The sequence below is a fragment of the Anser cygnoides genome, chromosome 6 (assembly GCF_040182565.1).
Source record: "Anser cygnoides isolate HZ-2024a breed goose chromosome 6, Taihu_goose_T2T_genome, whole genome shotgun sequence".
NCBI classification, from domain to species: domain Eukaryota; kingdom Metazoa; phylum Chordata; class Aves; order Anseriformes; family Anatidae; genus Anser; species Anser cygnoides.
Window position 1 is genome coordinate 36803676 of NC_089878.1, and position 18921 is coordinate 36822596.

Genomic DNA, 18921 nt, shown 5'->3' on the forward strand with positions numbered 1-18921 from the left:
TTATTTTTATACCTGTTACCCTTAGTGAAACTGAGAGCAATATTTGGCTGCATTTATATTAATCTCCTCCACAGTTTTAGAACACCAAATTACAAAAAAACCCATAGCATCAAAATTTAAAAGCTCCCACACAGTAGTGGCCTGCTAGACTGATAACTGATTTGTACATTTTTTGATATTTCAGGAGTGAGGACCAATATCTAAATAACAAACACTTCTCAGACATTTCATATTGGGGTGGAATTCCAATCCACGGTAGGAGAGAGCCTGTAAAAGATTATATATATATCCATGAATAGAGAGAGATCCATGAATATATGTGAACAAGTAGTGAAGCAAGTTAAAGGCAGTGACTCTGATGAGATGATGACTTTGTTATTACTGTTCTCAACATTTCTTTACCTACATGCTTATCCACAGCTTGTATATAATCATTTCTTAGGAGATGTTTAAAAAGCTCTTCAATATAGCACATCCAAGAGCAAGAAGTAAACTCTCGGCATTACCTAGTGGTTAATTTGGACTCAGCTCTGTTGCGGTGTACTGCACAGCTGCTCAGCGTGTACACAAGTGCCAGGATCAATGTACTACACACAATGTTAAAGGGATAGCTTAACACACAATGAAGAAAACCTGTTGTTTATACTTCACTTCTTTTTATTCAGAAAAAAATCATTGGTAGACATGAAAATTTTGTGTTCTCTCCTTTTCAGAACAAATATTTTATCTACTATTTTATAGGAGAGATGTACATTTAATATTTTGACTTCTGCTTTCCCTTGCATATTGATTTTCTGTTAGTTCAGTTAAAAAAAACTAAGAAAGTATTGCAGTATTTACACAGAATGATTTGGTTGTGGACTTTGTTAAAGTACGTTTGCTATATATGCATGGATCTGAATGAAATATCAAAGCTGAGAGAAAGGAGAAGTATACAGGACAAATCAAGAGGAAGAATGGGGAAATTATATCTATTTAGTATGTTTTGGTTTTTTTTTTTTGCTTGTTACCGTTATAATTACTTCTGCACAATTTCAGGAGGAACAGATGTCCTCTACACGCAAAAGTCAAGCCAACATAATTTGAAAATAATTCTTGATTTCAGTCAAATATGAAGAAAAACACAAATATGGATTCCAGACAAGGTGAGATCTGATCCTCAATATAATTTATAGAGTCCTTTAAATTTCAATTATGTTATCACAGCAATGCTTTATCCTTCTTTTTTTTCCCCCCTTTTTCAGCATTGTAAGAGGTAAGATATTAGGAAAAATCATCCTCAGTTAGATCTGTAGTTCATCTAGTTCAATATTTTAGATTGTAATCTTGAAAGAAAGTCCCCCCCCCCCCCCCCCCAAAAAAAAAAAAAATCTAAATCAAAATGTATGGATAGTTTGCCCTCAGTTGAAGTCTGACAGTAAACCCTTGTATAGATTGCTTCAAATCCCAATTTTCAGAAACAAAAGATTTTAATGCCTTTCAGAACTGTTTAGTTGATTACAAACAAGTAGTCAGTGTAGTCTTATTATCCATATAATCATCCAATTCCTCTTTGAATTTTACTAAAGCTTTGTCTCAAGAATCTTCACTGGCAGTATGTTATGTGTACATTTCACATCCTTCCAGCACATAGTTCCATGTTCATAAACACCAATTCCACATAGGGAAATTGTGATCTTAGGAAGCTACAATGGATGACCACATATTCTGAACCACTGGTGAACTTGAAAAAATAGTTATTTCTTATTTTCCTTATGTGTTGAGACATACTGGTTCAGAGGCAGCATGGAAAGATGTAGGAAGAAGAAAATTTGAGCAGAACATTGTCAAAACAAAACAAAACAAACAAAAAACCAATCAACCAAACAAATAGAAAACATATTTCCAAGTAGTCTACCCACATATATTGATATATTGGCCAACTGCTCAAACACAGACTGCATGATTAAGTACGACAGCCTTAGTTAATAAGTTACAATTATTTTATATATTTTAGGACATGTGTATTGGGTTTATGTGGCAAGGTTGTGGTAGTGGGAGGCTGCAGGGGCGGCCTCTATAAGCAGAGCCCAGCAGCTGCCCCATGTCAGGTACGGGCCAGTATCAGCCAGCTCCAAAGGAACCTACTGCTGGCCAGAGCCAAGCCAATAAGCGATGTTGTTTGCAAGTCTGTCAAAGCAGATTTAAGAAAGGGGAAAAAAACCTGCTGCACAACAGCAGCTGGGAGAGCAAGGAGTGAGAGCCAGCCCTGCAGCCCCCAGGTGAGTGCAGCAGGAGGGCAGGAGGTGCTCCAGGCACACAGCAGCAGTTCCCCTGCGGCCTGTGGAGAGGCCCCTGGTGGAGCAGGCTGTCCCCCTGCAGCCCATGGGTCCCACATGGAGCAGATCTCCACGCTGCAGCCCATGGAGGAGCCCCTGGTGGAGCAGGTGGATGTGGCCTGGAGGAGGCTGCAGCCCATGGAGAGCCCCCGGCAGGAGCAGGCCCCAGGCCAGAGCTGCAGCCCGTGGAGAGGAGCCCCCGCAGGAGCAGGGGGTCTGGGGGGAACTGCCGCCCGTGGGGGACCTGTGCTGGAGCAGTTTGCTCCTGACAGATGGAACCGATGGTACAGAGCCATGTGGGAGCAGTTCTCGAAGAGCTCTTGCCTGTGGGAAGCCCACGCAGGATCAGTTCGTGAAGGACGGCATCCTGTGGGAGGGACCCCATGTGGAACAGGGGCAGAGAGTGGCCATGAAGGAGTGGCAGAGACAAAGTGCTGTAGACTGACTGCAGCCCCCGTTCCCCGTTCCCGTGCGCTGCTCGGGAGGAGGAGGTGGAAGAAGGTGTTTTTAGTTTGTTTTGAACTTCTCACTGCTCTCCCTAGTTAGTAATAGGTAATGAATTTTATTAATCTCCCCATGCTGAGTCTGTTTTGCCTGTAACGATTGTTGAGTGATCTCCCTGCCCTTATCATTGTATTTTCTCCCCCTTTCCCTTTAAGGAGGGGGACTGAGAGAGCAGTTGTGGTGGAGCTCAGCTGCCCAGCTGAGTAAAACTACCACAACATGAAATGAAAGTACTCGACAGAAAGAAACTGCAAATATAAAATGTTAAGTAGAATACAACTACCCAAATTGGAATTTAAGGAGGGAATAAATATTAATGCTTTTTAACCTCCCAAAAGTCTTGTGAGACATAAATTAGTTAAAAGCCTGTTATGTGCTAAGCTTTCAAAAAATTTGTAAACGCTGCTAGAGCAATTTTTACAGTATATATGAGCAACCAAATTAATGACTTGGGTCAACTATCTTTGCTTGTGATAGTCAACTGCATCACACCACAGAAAAAGCACTGCATCAGCTAGTATTACTTACTCACACATCTGTTATCATCTACCAGTATTCTATCCCCTCTACATGAGCAGTTCACTCGTCCGTCAGGAGTCAGAAGGCATAAATCATGACAGCCACCGTTCATTTGTGCACAAGGAGATAATTCACCTGAAAAACAAACAGGAAAAGATGGACTCTGTTTTATTAAATTTGCTTCAACGGCCAACATCTTAGAGAGAGCAAAGATCACCGTATTTCAGATTTATGGGTAATTGGTTCATGTTTTATCAGTCAGATGAAAATGTCAGCATGCCTCAGAGGCTAGCGTGTTAAAGCTAAACAAATGGAGTTATTTTGAATATAATCACTAAACAAAACCCACAACATTCAAAACCGCAGGTATTTGACAAGAAATGATTTAGCTACTATCACAAGAATGCCTGTAGCAGACAATGTCCATTCAATACTATTTAGTTACATGGGGAAGAGGTTATATCGCACCATTTGTTAGCAGTTCATACAACAAGAATTTATGAAACGTAAAATGTTTTAACTTTATTAAAACTAAGTAAAATTCCTGAAACAAGTGATATGGAATCAATAAAATAGTGTATTTTCTTTTGTAACTTACAACTGTTAGTATCATTGGCAACAGCAATAATGCCCATTGGCTGATGTGGGATATCAGAACGAAGAACTTTTGTATCTCCTCCTGTATATTTACTGGAACGCAGAATAGCTCTTCTCACCCCATCTGACCAAAAGATATAATCATCATATACTGCCAGGCTGAGAAAGGTGCCTGGTCCGGATTTAACGATTACCTAGAATACATAAGTACAGAAGAGGAACATGAAAAGGACTGGTGTCTGTGAAAAAGAAATGTTAATTTCTTAATAGTTTTAAACAAAACATTTATTCTTATATGCTTACAGCACCTGGAAAAATGAGATAACAACACTTAAAATGTCTTAAAATGACACTACAAGGGTTAACTAATTGATACTTCAAAGTTTCGTAACTCCAGGTTTCATAACTCTATAAGTAAAAAACCACAATTTAACTAAATGCACCTATAAAAATACCTGCTCAGTACACTACCTGCTTAATAGCCTAAACAGAACAGAGAAAAAGAGATACTGTAGAAAGGCAGAAAGTCTACAAATTGTGTCTTTATGAATCAAACTGAGAAGCAAGTTTCAGAATTGGAGTGTTTGTCACTATGATGACATTAGAAACTTGAACGCGACACACAAAAAATGTTTTGTGTTTTAAGATCAGCAAATTATAAAAAAAAAGGTCCTCACTCGCCATACTAATTATCAGTTTAAAGCGTAGAAAGAAATTATGAATTGCAGTTTGAATGAAAACTGCAGAAATACAATTATTTTAATTTGTCTAAATATCATCTATTCTAAAATATTTTCATATATGTTATTTCTTTCTGCTTATTGGAATGAAAAATTTAACATGTACAGTTTCTGTTCTGAAGAACGTAACACATTTGTAATCTGTCCTCTAGTTTAAAATTCAATTTTGTCTGAACAGCAGAATTACTGGAAGGGAGTCATTATTTTTTCCATTAGAATTTTTGAAAGATAATGAAAACAAATAATATTCTAAACACACGTGTTGCATTTTATTCTTTTATGTTTCTCTGTGAAAATTAGAGACTATACTACATGTATAAAGTTGGAACAATTCTAATCCAGGATGGCATGAAAAACTTTATTTATATATCTAGCTTTTGCTTATCATAGGTAAGTTGGGATAAAAACTGAAAAAGAGTATCTTAAACAACCCAACAGAAATCATTCCTTTTTATAATTGTCAGTGTTCAGCCTATATCTCTACCTAGGCTACCATGTTTTTTTCATCTCCTATATGTCCTTTTTCCTCTTTCCCAAAGGCCTTTTAGTAATGGCATGAGTTCATGGAAATCAACGTGAAATATAGAGGATAATTATTGACATACACACAGCAACATTTGATGAATTTGAGCTACTCATGCTGACTGCACATATGCACATGGGCTGCACGGTGCATGCAGAGCCAGCTGGTACGCTATTCAGCCTAACTGCCCGTGGGTGATGTGTGCCATTATTTTTAAATGATAACAGGAGAAAAAATTAATATGGTCAATCCCGTATTAAAATAAATCTTTGTCATCATGCAAAGAAATCACCTAGTATAGAGGACATCTAAATTCAATTTCCTGGAATAATAAAACATTTTTTCCCACTACAACTCTGCCTTCAAGATTAAGAAGGTGCCCTAACTCTGCAGTATTCAATGCTTCTCCGTGCTAGAAATGAGCATGTTTAAGTTTCTGAAAACCAAGCTGCAATAGTAAACTTGCAGTGTTCCTGCTACTACTCACATTTGCAGTTTAGATGAAATAATTATTTAAGCAACTATTTATTAACAGACCTGGACTTTTCAGCACCATTCAAATGGGGAGTATTTATCTCTAAAAATTGTGACTCTTAACAAGGTTCTTTGCAACTACATGTGTATTAATTACACAATACTAATTTTCAATATTATGAATGATAATGGGAATCCTCATCGAGTGTTAAATGTATGCCAATCTCTATTACAATTTCGTGAGAACGTGGTTTTAAAAATAATCTTATTCTCCATATCCTTATAAATTATTGTTGTTTTTTAATTAATTCCTTCTTTCAGTTAATTTTTGTCAGGTTACTAACATTGCACATCAAGATATTTTTGCAAACAGACCCAAGTTAACACTGTCACATGGCTGTCAGCCAGCCATCTAGCTTGCATGCGTTAGAGGACTTTATTGCCACTCTTTCATCAATTTCAATCTTAGCATTAATTTAAAGAACTATTTAAATAAAGCAACTCACCAATGATAATTAAGTGAAATCCCTGGCAAAACACCTTAGCAAGCTTAGAAGCTAGGGGGCATTTTACTTTTTGCATTGGTTCTGTACTTCTTCTGACATCGGCTGATGGAAAATACAGGCATGTGGAAATTCAAGAAACATATGTTCTTTTTGATCAGATTTGCAACAGAAAAGAATCAAGAACAGAACATTCCCATTACAACTAATATATTTATCCTGCTGAATAGAGAAAAATAAAAAAGCCGCCAAAACTTCACTTCCGGTACCGTTAATTTCCAAGATTATCCGCAATTCCAGCTGCTTTTCAAACACAGAAAGAACGAATTGCTTAAAAAGTCCCAAACCTAACAATAAACTATCATAATTAGAAGAATAGGAGACAAAACATGATGAACTTAAATGTCTAGGTGGCAGATGCAGCATTTTTTTTTTTTTAATATTAACCTTTTTTTCTGCCCTATTATTTCTTCTAATTCTGTTTAACAAAATCACACAAAATCAGTAGAAATTTATTAGATAGTTTCTCTATAGAGAATGGGTTAAATCTTATTTTATTACTTGACAAACAGTCAATCTCATTAAAACATCTGCCTTCTGGTGGACATTTTTTTTTGTTCAAGTTAGTTTCCATATCTCATAATTTATTAAGATAGAGAGAATAAATCAGTGTGATTCTTCAACTCAGAACCATGTTCAGGATCTGCATCTTTTTGTAACTGGTACTGACCAGATCTTAGTGGGAATCTTTTCTAAGACTTTTTAACACATTCTGATTTTAATGGAGTTAGACATTCTTCATTTCTAATTGCTAATAATTTTGCATGCTTTATCTCTCTTTTAGCTGCCTTGGCCAATCTCACTTCTGATCTGCCTCACTGAGTTATCCACCTACTTCTTAAAGTAACGTTGGTGTCATGGTGAATATCTTCCAAGAATTGACCAAAATTACAATACTGTCCTCAGTCACACTTGTCTTTCAAATAAATATAATGACATGTCTGGAAAGTAATTTGAGATGTCAATCATAAAGTCAAGCTTTTCGTAAATGCACAGCGAAACCTTTAACTTCCATTTCTGTATTAAGTGATCTGATGGAACAGACATGACAAAATGTTACTGAAAATGGAAGTTGAACACCAACTTCAGAACTATTTTTGCTTAATGGCTTAAATACAGAATTCTAACAATAAAAACACGTCTTAGAGAAATTGAAGGCTATAATTACTGAAAAATTTTACATGGAGAAGCCTCTAAAATGCATTTTAACAATCAAATCTGTAGGCCCACAAAAACATAACTGAGAACAAAACATTGTAGTCTGGATGTTAGAAGATAACCAGACTTCTGTTTACAGATCACTAACTATAGTTGTAGGTTCCAGATCTGTAAAACGTTACAGGGTATACAATATTGAATGAGAAAAGAAAAAATAAAATAAATAAAATAAAATAAAATAAAATCAAAGATGCAAAGATAGTTTACAATAGACTGGAAAAAAAAGTTCTAAAACATAAAATCAGCTTTATCAGCTCAATCTCTGTTCATGCCTAAAATGTTATACCTAAAGCAACACTAAGCAACCAAATGTGGCTGTGCCACAATGTGAAATCTAATGGAAGGCAGGGTCAAAAACTGAAGAAAAAAGGGAAGGGATTGTCAAAAAATGACAATTGCCAAATTTATTTTTAAACAAAGATCTGATGAAGTAGAACAATAAATGTATATATATATAAAAAAAAAAAAAACAACTGCATATTGTTTAAGTAAGAAAAAGTAACAAATATAACAAAAATAACCTTCCAAACTTGGAAGAGTACTTCAGCAACCACATATTAAATGAACTCTAACACTCCATTTAATAGATACAACTCAATACTGCTAAATTATGTTCTATCCATTCATTGTACTAGATTACTGTGGTGAACAGAATAAAGAAAGAAGCAGCTACCTGAAAGAAATTCATTATATTACATTAGCATTTCATGTTCTACCCTACAATTTCTATCTTTGTTAACCTAACTGAAACTAGAAAGCATCAAAGCAGACACAGTGAGGAAACAGGTAATTGGTTTAAAGTATTCTTTAGGGGTGGCTGAGAGCAAGACCTTGCTGAAAAACCGCAGAAGATCTCAGACCACCACAATGCGGGAATAATTTTTACTTGTATCATCCTAATGTTACAGAAACCGGATATCTTGCCAGGCTGGATAACATACCAAGAAGGAAACACTTCTGCCCTAGAAATATTTAACCAGATCAATAATACAATTTCATGGTTTGATTCTGGCATTCTTAGTAAGAACACATCTATGAGGTGATGAGCAACTCTGATGAAGCACTGCCAGTGAGGTCAATACAGCTTAAGTGAAGATTTGAATGAAGAAGCATGATATACATGACAATACCAAACTAATGCAAGAAAAGAACTCGGGAAACACACAAAATTCCATTCTCCACGTTCATCCTTCTTTTTGTTAGCTATGTTGAAAAAGACAATATATTATTTTCTGCCTGAACTTCTCATTGTTATAAAATTTAAGCTCCTGATTACCCTCTGTTCTTCAAGGGATATATCAGTTAAAACATCTGTGAAAGAAAATTTTGCTGGAAAGTTTGAGGAAATTTCATCATGTATACCTTGTAACTTTCTCATACATGTTCTCCTGAATTTTATTCTGAGGTAACAGGTACCTGTACCTGACACATATGGTGGATCTGATTAACTATTTTGCTATATCTATATGTTTCTTGATACAGGTTGCAATCAAGGTTTTGAAATTCTTTGCAGTTTGACGCTAATTTTGGAACCATGGTCTTGTAAACCATATTCTGAAGGTATGACTATATATTCCATATTATCTAGCTCCCATATTTTACATTATTTATAACATTAAGAAAAGGCAAATAGCTGTACATATTAAGCATGAAAAGATAAATACCCTAGTTGACTGTGTTAGTTGTTAGATCCTGAAAAATTGTTTGCCTGTCATAACACGTTGTGTGTCATCGTACATGAAAACTCAGATCAGCATTTTTGACAATGGAGTTAGTTGATTCTCCCAAAACAGGTATTGGTATTGGATAACAGCGATAGCTATAGAATAGCTTTGTATAAGTCACCCACTACAGCTCCCAAAAAAGCCTTCAGAATGCTGTTGTAACTTGTAACAGCAAATCTTACTACTTTTAGGAGCTTTTTTAATGTAACAGAGAGGAGAGTTGAAAGTGCAGAAAGACAAACAAAGAGATGATAGACTAGAAGAGGTAGAAGTGTCAACAATAAATGCCTGAAAAAATTAAATGACTAGTTTGTCTTGCTGATGCAAACTGAAAGCCAGAAGTCTTGATGAAAAAGTGGAATTTTAGTAATGGTTTTTGCAATTAAACTACATCATCTCCCATTTCATGTTTGCAATGCATATTTTGTTCTATCCTGCGCGGATCAGGAAAGCAAAACTAAACACCAAAGGAAAACAGAAAAAAAGGAGCAGAACAAGACAGAGGTATGGACCAAAAAGTGAAAATGTAGACAAAATGTATGGGAAAAAAAATCAAGTCTAACAGGAAAAAATAAATAAAGTGTAAGAAAATGATTTAAGAATTCCTGTTGATCTAGAAGAAAAACATAAGAATATCCACTCTAGAAATGGGTATTTTCTAGTAAAACATTTAAAGCACAGAAAATAATATTGTTTTTAAATTTACTACTAATAAACTAAACAAGGTGTTTAGTGACACGTTCTTCATTTACTTTATCGTGCACTTTGGGAGGTACAAAGTCCCTGAATGGAAGGCCTCATGAAATATGAGAAATGTAGAGCTAAACATGCAAGAATATTGTGAACACAGATCAACTACCTTTAACATATTCCAAGCAAAACATCTACTTAAGCTAATTGAGCACTCCAGCACCAAAATGTATGATGATAGAAGAATAAAAGAGTACAAACATATTTTAAAATTGAGATTTAGAAAAGTAGAAAATAAGATTTGTAGAGTAACACACTCATAAGCATTACACAAAAGAAATTCTTGTGGTTTCAGCAAAGTTTGGCACACGAAGAAAAATTATGATTCTCCTATGAAAAGTAGAGAATCTCTCTCTGTCTTTTACTTACTTCTACATTTTTCCCCACATTTTTCAAGTTTATACAGATTTTTTTAGTGCAGTGGTGCTTCAGGGCTAATACCAATGTAGATAGTATGGTAATGGTCTGCATATTCAGAGTTTCACAAATTGGAATGTGCTGAGTTAATAGAGCACTACTTCTTGTTCAGAATTTTCTTCAGTTTAAGATCTAATATACAACTAATAGTAGAAGAAACATTATTTTTGTAACATTTTGTTCATTTTAAAGATGGTAACAAATGCAAATTGACATTTCCAGTGACTATATTTGTGATTTATATTTTACTTACATATCTTTGTGATCCATCATATTCACACCTCTCAATTTTTCCCAAGCTGCCATCTGAAAAGTAAAGTTTCTCTGCCCTATGATCAATGGTAAGTCCATTTGGTGTCAGAATATCTGTACTAATGATAACCTGTGCATTCTTGCCCGAGAGGGTAGATCTCATGATGCTTGGGAGCTGCTCATTCCAGTTAGTCCAAAACATTAAGCTGTATTAAAATCAAAATAATAAAGAAAACCGTAAGATACATTTTATGATTTAATTCTCTTTATGGAATGAACAACAGAAAAAATACATGCGAAAGGACTGGTATGTAAAAGAGAGATAATAAGGAATCGAGTGACCTTGGTATGTTCTACAGTGGGCACATCAGGCCCATGGCTGATGTTGAATAATGGTAGACAAAATGTTATGGAATGAGCTGTGGATGTAATTTATACACTCATCGAAAGTGGTGTGTGGGGGACTGAGACTGCCCATTTGCATTAGCTGACTTTTCTTGAAACCAGCTTGGATTTTTTAATGTACCATGAAAATGCAATCAATATTTGATCTGAAATATAAAAACATACAAAATGTTGTAGCTTCACTCTGTGGTTGCTTTAAAAAAATTATACTAAAGTTTGTCTTGTAAAACAAGAAATCCACTAAACCTTCATAGGGTACAGCTGTATTAGATGACTGAAATAAAGAAGTGAAAAAGTGCTGATGTGTTCTTGACATTAATTATAAAATCAAAATTTGGTAAAGTCTTCATCATCATAATACGTACTTTTGACATTCATCTAGAGCTAACACATGTGGATGATCATCTTCAGACATTGTTATTACTGCTTCCCGGTTGAATGCTCCTCGACGTCTCTGGTCAACGGTGTGCCTTGTAATTGAGGATGTGGTTGAACTGGTCCAATACAGAGTGTCCCAAGCTCTGTGATAAGCAAGTCCCTCCACTGACCCAACATCTGGAAAACATGGTTACAGAAAGAGCAAATAAAACTCCTTCTGAAAAGACCTTTTCTTGTTGATGTTGATCCTGCAAAATCACAGAGTTGAGAGAACCACAGAATTCAGCCTACTGGCTCCATCAGTTCCTTTATACTTCCACCTTCCACCTGTTATTTAATTTTTTTTTCCCAAAACCAAAGTTAAAAAATATTTAAAAATATGGAGAGCAAGATCACTCTTAATATCCTAGTACCGTATTTGTCAATGCTAGCATTTGTTGAAATAATATTTTCACTACAGTGTCTCCAGCAAATACATTAGAAATAATATGCTTTTATTCAAGATGGCAGTAAATTAGTCACAACTTTAGACTTCATATTAAGAGAAGTCTTGGGCATGTTTTTACTAATTACTTGTACTATTTCACCTTATCTTTGGATGTATTTTGTAACAGAGATACACATTACATTAATACGGATCAAAGTGTCCTGTTACTATTATCTGAGTAGGCTTTTATAAAACACCTGAAACACACTGAAAAAAGACCAGCTCTGAATGCTGTAGCATCAATACACTGTTTTAGTAAGCCACAATACCACACACTTTCTTTCTACATAAAAAATGTGTTAGAAACAAAAGCAAATATTAATAAGCAGCTAAAACATATATTTAACATCCAGAAAAGATAAATTGCATCTGATTTCAGTGTATAAAAGTGACAGACAGTGAGAATTAGTAATTATTTCCTACCATTATTTTTGAATTACCACAGAAATGCATGCTGATTACTTCACTTATTATTTTGTTAGAAACAAGTAATTTTAGACCAGAAGGTTCATACAGCTATTAATGAACTATAGAAGACAAAACCTAAAAATATAATAAGGATTATATTATGCTGATTATTACAATTTACACTCAGCTTTCAGGAAGATGTAATTTTTACCATGCAATTTGTACACACAGAACAGAAAGTCCCCAAATCACACCAAAAGTTTCATCACACCAAAAGTGCTAACAGTAAATTAAAACTATGAAGTAAATAATTAATCAGTATTTTAGATTTCTCTTTCTTTGCATTTGGAGATCTCCTGATTACATTTTCATGATGTATCTGTAGAGAAGTCGCAGCAAATTTCTTACAGAAGAAAGAACAGAAGAAAAATTAGATGACACCCCTTAAAGGGAAGTGAATATATGTAGAAAAGCTATTTGTACCTATGAAGGGAATTAATGAATAAAATATATTCAGTTCACTTAAAGTAACTCAAGAAAGTGAATTGAGTTTAAAACTGGCATTGAAGGCAACTTGAAAATTACAAAAAATTCTTCTGACCATTGTAAAGGTTACATTTTAGATAAGAATTCTGGATGTGACAAAGATTAATGGGTTAAAAGTATTCTTTCTTTAAGAGCAGTAGCCATATTATTTTTAATTTTAAGCATCAAAACATATTGAGATATAGCAAATATTTCTCTTTTTTTTTTTTTTTTTTAAATATAAATCACCAATTGAAATCAAAGAGAGGTAGTTCTTTCAAACAGCAGGACAGAGATGTGCAAGCACTTTAGTACTTTAAAACCAGTTAGAACATGCCTGAATGCAGGCTTATTATCAGCTATGGTTTATATAGTTTCTGGTATCATCTTTCCGTATGATAAATTAAGAAAGCCAGTTGCTCCATTCTTGGATATTGCAACCCTGAGCACCCACGCCACATGCATATTACTTTATGCCAGGGTATCACAGTATCACAGTATCACAGATTTCTAGGTTGGAAGAGACCTCAAGATCATCGAGTCCAACCTCCGACCTAACACTAAGTACTCCACTAAACCATATCGCTAAGCTCTACATCTAAACGTCTTTTAAAGACCTCCAGGGATGGTGACTCCACCACCTCCCTGGGCAGCCCGTTCCAATGCTTAATAACCCGTTCGGTAAAGAAGTACTTCCTAACATCCAACCTAAAACTCCCCTGTCGCAACTTTCGCCCATTCCCCCTCGTCCTGTCACCAGGCACGTAGGAGAACAGACCAACCCCCACCTCTCTACAGCCTCCTTTAAGGTAACTGTGGAGAGCGATGAGGTCGCCCCTGAGCCTCCTCTTCTCCAGGCTGAACAAGCCCAGCTCCCTCAGCCGCTCCTCGTAAGACTTGTTCTCCAGACCCCTCACCAGCTTGGTCGCCCTTCTCTGGACTCTGGAATGAAACAACTAATTCCTCCTGAAATGTAACTCTGGCATGGTTCTGGCAAAAATATGCTGCTGAAACAACAGTCTGTAGGGAGTATAAACAGGATTATGTCAGTCTTCATTCCTTTTGTCCACAGACCTCCCAACCACTGAAATCTGTATTTCTCAAACACACCGTACTTCAGGACATGCAAGAAATATCCCTGACAACATAACATTAAAATATCACCCTTAGGACTGACACGGCCAGCACAGTATTTTAGGCAACACGAACCAGAAGAAATCCTAAAAATAATAATTTTTCAGAGCCAGAGAAACAGAATATGGGATTAAATGGAAATTTGGGATTGTCTAAAACATCCTTAAGGCACTAGGCCAAGCAGTGCATATGTGAACCATTTTGCACCCCGGTCTGGGTCCAGGGATTATTTCCAGGGGCAGAAATCTGAGATATAGGTTCTGATATACTTCTTGGTCAATTTTTGCAAGTTTTCTGCTAAACTGTGAAGTTAAAAGAAAATTTAGGAAAAGTGATAAATGTTAAAATACAGAACTAGGAATATAATTAAAATTTAATCTATTAATTTCCATTGCACTTATGTTGAATTTTTCCTATTTGCCATTACTTGCAATTCTGTAATCTAAAAAGATGACAGAAAATATACTGACATTTTCTGACCAATTCTGCATATTACCATATTACTCATCATGATCAAACCATCAGAGAATTTATCACTTTTTTTTTTTTTTTTAACCTTTCATACCTGTGCAAGTTGACTGTTTCCTCGCCATAATTATGGAAGGTTTTCGAAAAATGAAACAAAGCCATTTGTTCGGCGATAAGACATAGCCCTTAGGAGGCGAGGATTTAACTAAGATTTGCAGCAAATCATGCTCTTCAATTGAAAGGCACCTATCAGAAAATAACAACCAAACCAACCAAACAACAATACATTTCCCTCATGTAACCTTTTGAATTTCTATCAACTTCAGCTTTGTTACTTGTCTGTACCTGTCAAGAGATTCAAAAACAAACTGTTTATACAACATAGACAAAAACTACTCTGTAGTAGAAAAAGGATAATGATGTTGTTCCTGCCACAACTAGAATGATTAAAGTGCTCTTGAAATACAAGATATATGTGGGTTTACTTGTAATTTCTACGCTTAAGAAGTCCTTATTTTTCTACAGAAATCATGTTCTTGTATAATCATTCACATTATTAAATTGGACCAATACATCAAACTGCAACTCCAGATCAGGGTGTGTAATATATTCTTATAGTATGAATATTATTAATAATGAAATGGTCATTTCTAAATTTTTAGAAAGAGAGTCATGGAAAGGTCTGCCATGTATGGAGAAACTGCATACAGATGAAAAATATATATTCCCTTGTTTGAATGAAAAAACTAAAATGAAAAAATGTTCTGTTTTGAAAAACCTTGCAATATATGCATGTTCTGAACGGACAAGAACTAAAACAAAGTAATCAATAAAAACACTATTTAAGAGCGAACAATAGCAACAATTCTAAAAGAAAATTTTAAAAGCTAATAAAAATACAATAAATCTCTGTGATTAAGGGAATTTCAAAGCCTTAGAGTTAAGAGAAAAAAAGTAATCTGAAAGTTTATTGCTTAGAGTCAGGCTGTAAAGGCTGCCTGAAATCAAATATCTGATATTCAGTTATGCAAATGTGTTTTCATAAAAAGAATTTCAGGAACTACCTGAAGTATTTGTGATCTTTTAAAGAAGAGAAGTCTCCTTATAGACTGTGATCTCATCTTTGAGCAACCTAAATGTGAAACTATTAAACAGCTCAGGTGACCTGTGAGTGGATGATAATGTTTTCCTAAACACCACACAATCGCTTTGACTAAAATATATGCTTTTCTTAAAAAAAAAAAAATAAATAAATATGAAGGAAGGAAGGAAGGAAACTATATAAACACTATCTGTAAGACAAGAATTAAATGCTAACTAAATATTGTCTGCTGAAAGCATATACCAAGTGCATTTGCTTAGTTCCACTGGAAATAAAAATCCTGAAGGATTTATACTAAGAATTCTCCTTTATTTTTCAACAAACTTTTTTTTATCATGTTGCTCACTTATGAAATTGAGAACTCCACCAACACAAAAGAGAATCATTTAATACTTTTAAAAAACACAAATCTATAAGGAAGGTGGTTTTAAATTCAGTGACATAAGGACCAGACAGTAAATGCTAAAGTCATCCAAGATTTAGATAAATTCTTACAATGGAAAACAAAACTAACTTTGCCCTTATTAGCATTTAGTATGAACTGGATGAATTGTCATCAGTACATCATGTAGGCAAATCTTCACTATAACTAGTAGTCAATGCTACAAAAGCTTTTTGTTTGTTTGTTTACATTGTTTCTTGGGTAAAAATATGTTTTGTTTTACATGTTAGTCAAGAAATGTAACATTCATATTAATTATTTTACAGTATAACAAAAATTAACAGTGTAATTAAAAGCAAGGACCAACTAAGGACAGAAATAGCCCTCAAAATGGTCCTCTAGCCACCTTCGGGTGTCTCTCATCAAAACTAAATCTTTTATCAACTTCATATTGCCAAAGAAAGGTCACTGGAGGAGACTCCAAAGCAACTGCATTCTAGTGTCACATCATTACCATTTTGCACTGAAATTATTTTATATTTACTTATTTCTTACTCCTTATGGGATATCCTAGGGCTTTTGTTGTTGCAGTTAATATATCATCAGATATTCAGTTACTTTAAAAAATAAGCGAAATACGTTCTCATCCTATTTTGTGCTACAATTGGGGGATTCAATCCCAAATCTACTGACAGTATGAAAATTAGTGATTTGTTTACTCTCAGCTTCATATTTTCATAGCATCATACAATATTCTGAATTAGTATAGCATAAAGAAACTGGAAATGAAAAGAAACACATTTGTTTCACTGACATATTGAATTAAAACACTGATGGCATTAGATGCCTACAGCACTGATTAAATTTATTCTAGGCATGAAGCAACAGTTTATGATTTTCACATGAATAGCATACTTAAATGAAAGGAACATTAATACAATATGATATTAATATACAAATACTCACATTATTCACCTGCCACTGACATTCTGAATTAAATCAGCAATGGGGTGTATAACTGATTAAATATCTACACAAGAGAATGCAACAGCTTATGATTTACAAAGGCAATGGTAGAGCGATCACATCATTATGTTGCCAAATGCTATCTATCACTTTTACTGAACTTAACGAAGATGGATTGCATACCACAGATGAGATGCGGCCTATAAATATTGTCATGCTGATCTTCATCTGACTTTCCCAGGGAACAGACAAGCAACAAATCAATAACTGAAGAACTCAGATTAGAGCTCCCTCATTACTGAAAATACAAAATAAATACTTAAGGGCGTAAAGTTTAAATTATCCAATAGTTCTAGCCACTGACTTTCGGTAATGTATATAGTATTTCACTGTCTCCTAGATTTTGATCTTCTGCAAGTTTTAAAATTCTCTAGGAAGTTTACAGTCAAAACTTTCTCAGTTTTGACTGCATCAGTTCAACTACCTTTTTCATTTAATTTCCTATTCTTACACACCCCTTTTCTTTAGCACAGTTGATAAGCAAGAACTGTCAACATTATACGGCAAAACAGTTTTGTTTTGTTTTATTGATGAGAAGCCAACAAAATAGGAAAATTGAGCATAAACAACACTGATATCAGAATTTTGGAGATGGCTTTAATACTTAGATGTACTTAACATTTAACACCTGTTTCTTTTTTATTTACCCTCTGACTTGGCTTTCACAACTTACCTTTCAGGATAGAGTCTGTCAGTTGTTTTACCAGACTGGGCATGGGAGATGAAACTGCTTTCTGTCAATCTGTTTGTGTAAGATTACCATGATAGATAACAGGTGATCTTCGGTGAAAAGAATGCCTCACAAGCAGCAAAATACCCAATGAAAGGGTTATAGTTCACATAACTAACTAAATGTACAATTAGAACTCTAAATAATTATTTCTCTTCTACTTTTCCGTTCAAGTAGCCAGAAGGCAGGAAGTAATTTCTGCTATATAAAATTCTAAGACAATAACAAGCTGTTAAAAACAAAACAAAGAAAAAATAAACCAAGATAAGTTGTATTTGACTCAAAAATTAGAGACTGATTTAATTTCTTAATTGCTTCTGACATCAATCATATGTATAACAAGGACACAATATGTTATATTGTAACAGAAACCTTAAATATCAAATATGACAACTCTGTATTGCAACAGTTCAATTAACTCATTATCCTGTTTAGCCTATGAATATTTTAGTGCACATGTAAAGTTTGCTAAAATTATACCATAAATCACCCTTATATCATTTTTCTATATCTGTAAAATATAAAATCATGCTGTACAGTATTACACATTAAAGATTATTAAATCTAATAAAATAATATAAACGTAGGCTTTGTGTTCTTGCAGGCTAGAACTACCTTAAGTTCAAGACACTATAAATGCCTCCATGGATATAAGCTCTCTATTCCTTCAAACTGACTGCAGTAACCATGAAAGAATGAACATTTGTTGTGAATCAACTAAAGAGAAATAAAATCGTTTTAGAATTGGGGGGGGCGGGGGGGGGGGGGGGGGAATGACACATGATGATGACACAAAATAAAACAAACAAAAAAAAACACAAAAAACACACTCAATTTTTTAAAAAGTAGAATACTGGAATCTCAGATTCTAAAACGTTCAGTGACTTTCTAACAACAAGTAAAAATTGACTCTGTGTGATAACTATTCACAGAACACTTCTTAAATATGCAGCAAAAAGAAACTAATGGTAAGTATCTTTCTGGATTTATAACATTGACTTAGTCTGTATCAGTGAAGATACATAAAATATTATATGCAAACACTGTATATGTGAAATAAATATGGCATGAATGGCAGGCAGATGCCCAAGTAGTAGGATGTTTATAGTCTAGTCAATACGCAAAGTTATGAAGGTCTACACAAAACACCTGGTGAAATTATTCAGGCAAGGAATCATTCCAATTAAGCATGGAAAAAGGCCGTGAACGTAACCTGCAGTTGATGACTTTAATCATACTTAGATGAACTAGTCAACCAACTGAAAACACGATAGATT

At 34.7% G+C, this 18921-nt stretch overlaps 1 protein-coding gene and 1 long non-coding RNA gene across 12 annotated transcripts in view; one reads left to right on the forward strand and one right to left on the reverse strand.

Annotated features, from left to right (window-relative positions):
• The window catches only part of LRP1B (LDL receptor related protein 1B), a 681046-nt gene that overhangs the window by 132758 nt on the left and 529367 nt on the right, over window positions 1-18921 (reverse strand). For all 11 annotated transcript variants that reach the window (XR_010832147.1, XR_007162924.2, XM_048062804.2 and 8 more), the window contains 4 exons: window positions 11370-11559; window positions 10601-10805; window positions 3940-4132; window positions 3351-3476 (listed from right to left, as the gene is read on the reverse strand). Coding sequence is in view for 9 of the 11 variants with exons in the window: in XM_048062804.2 (XP_047918761.2) it covers window positions 3351-3476; window positions 3940-4132; window positions 10601-10805; window positions 11370-11559 (714 nt within the window). In the remaining 2 variants the exon portion in view is untranslated. The remainder of the gene's footprint in view (window positions 1-3350; window positions 3477-3939; window positions 4133-10600; window positions 10806-11369; window positions 11560-18921) is intronic.
• On the forward strand, window positions 245-10688 carry LOC125182675 (uncharacterized). Its single transcript, XR_007162925.2, has 3 exons — window positions 245-1145; window positions 8939-9016; window positions 10647-10688. It is a non-coding gene; the product is annotated as an uncharacterized lncRNA (long non-coding RNA).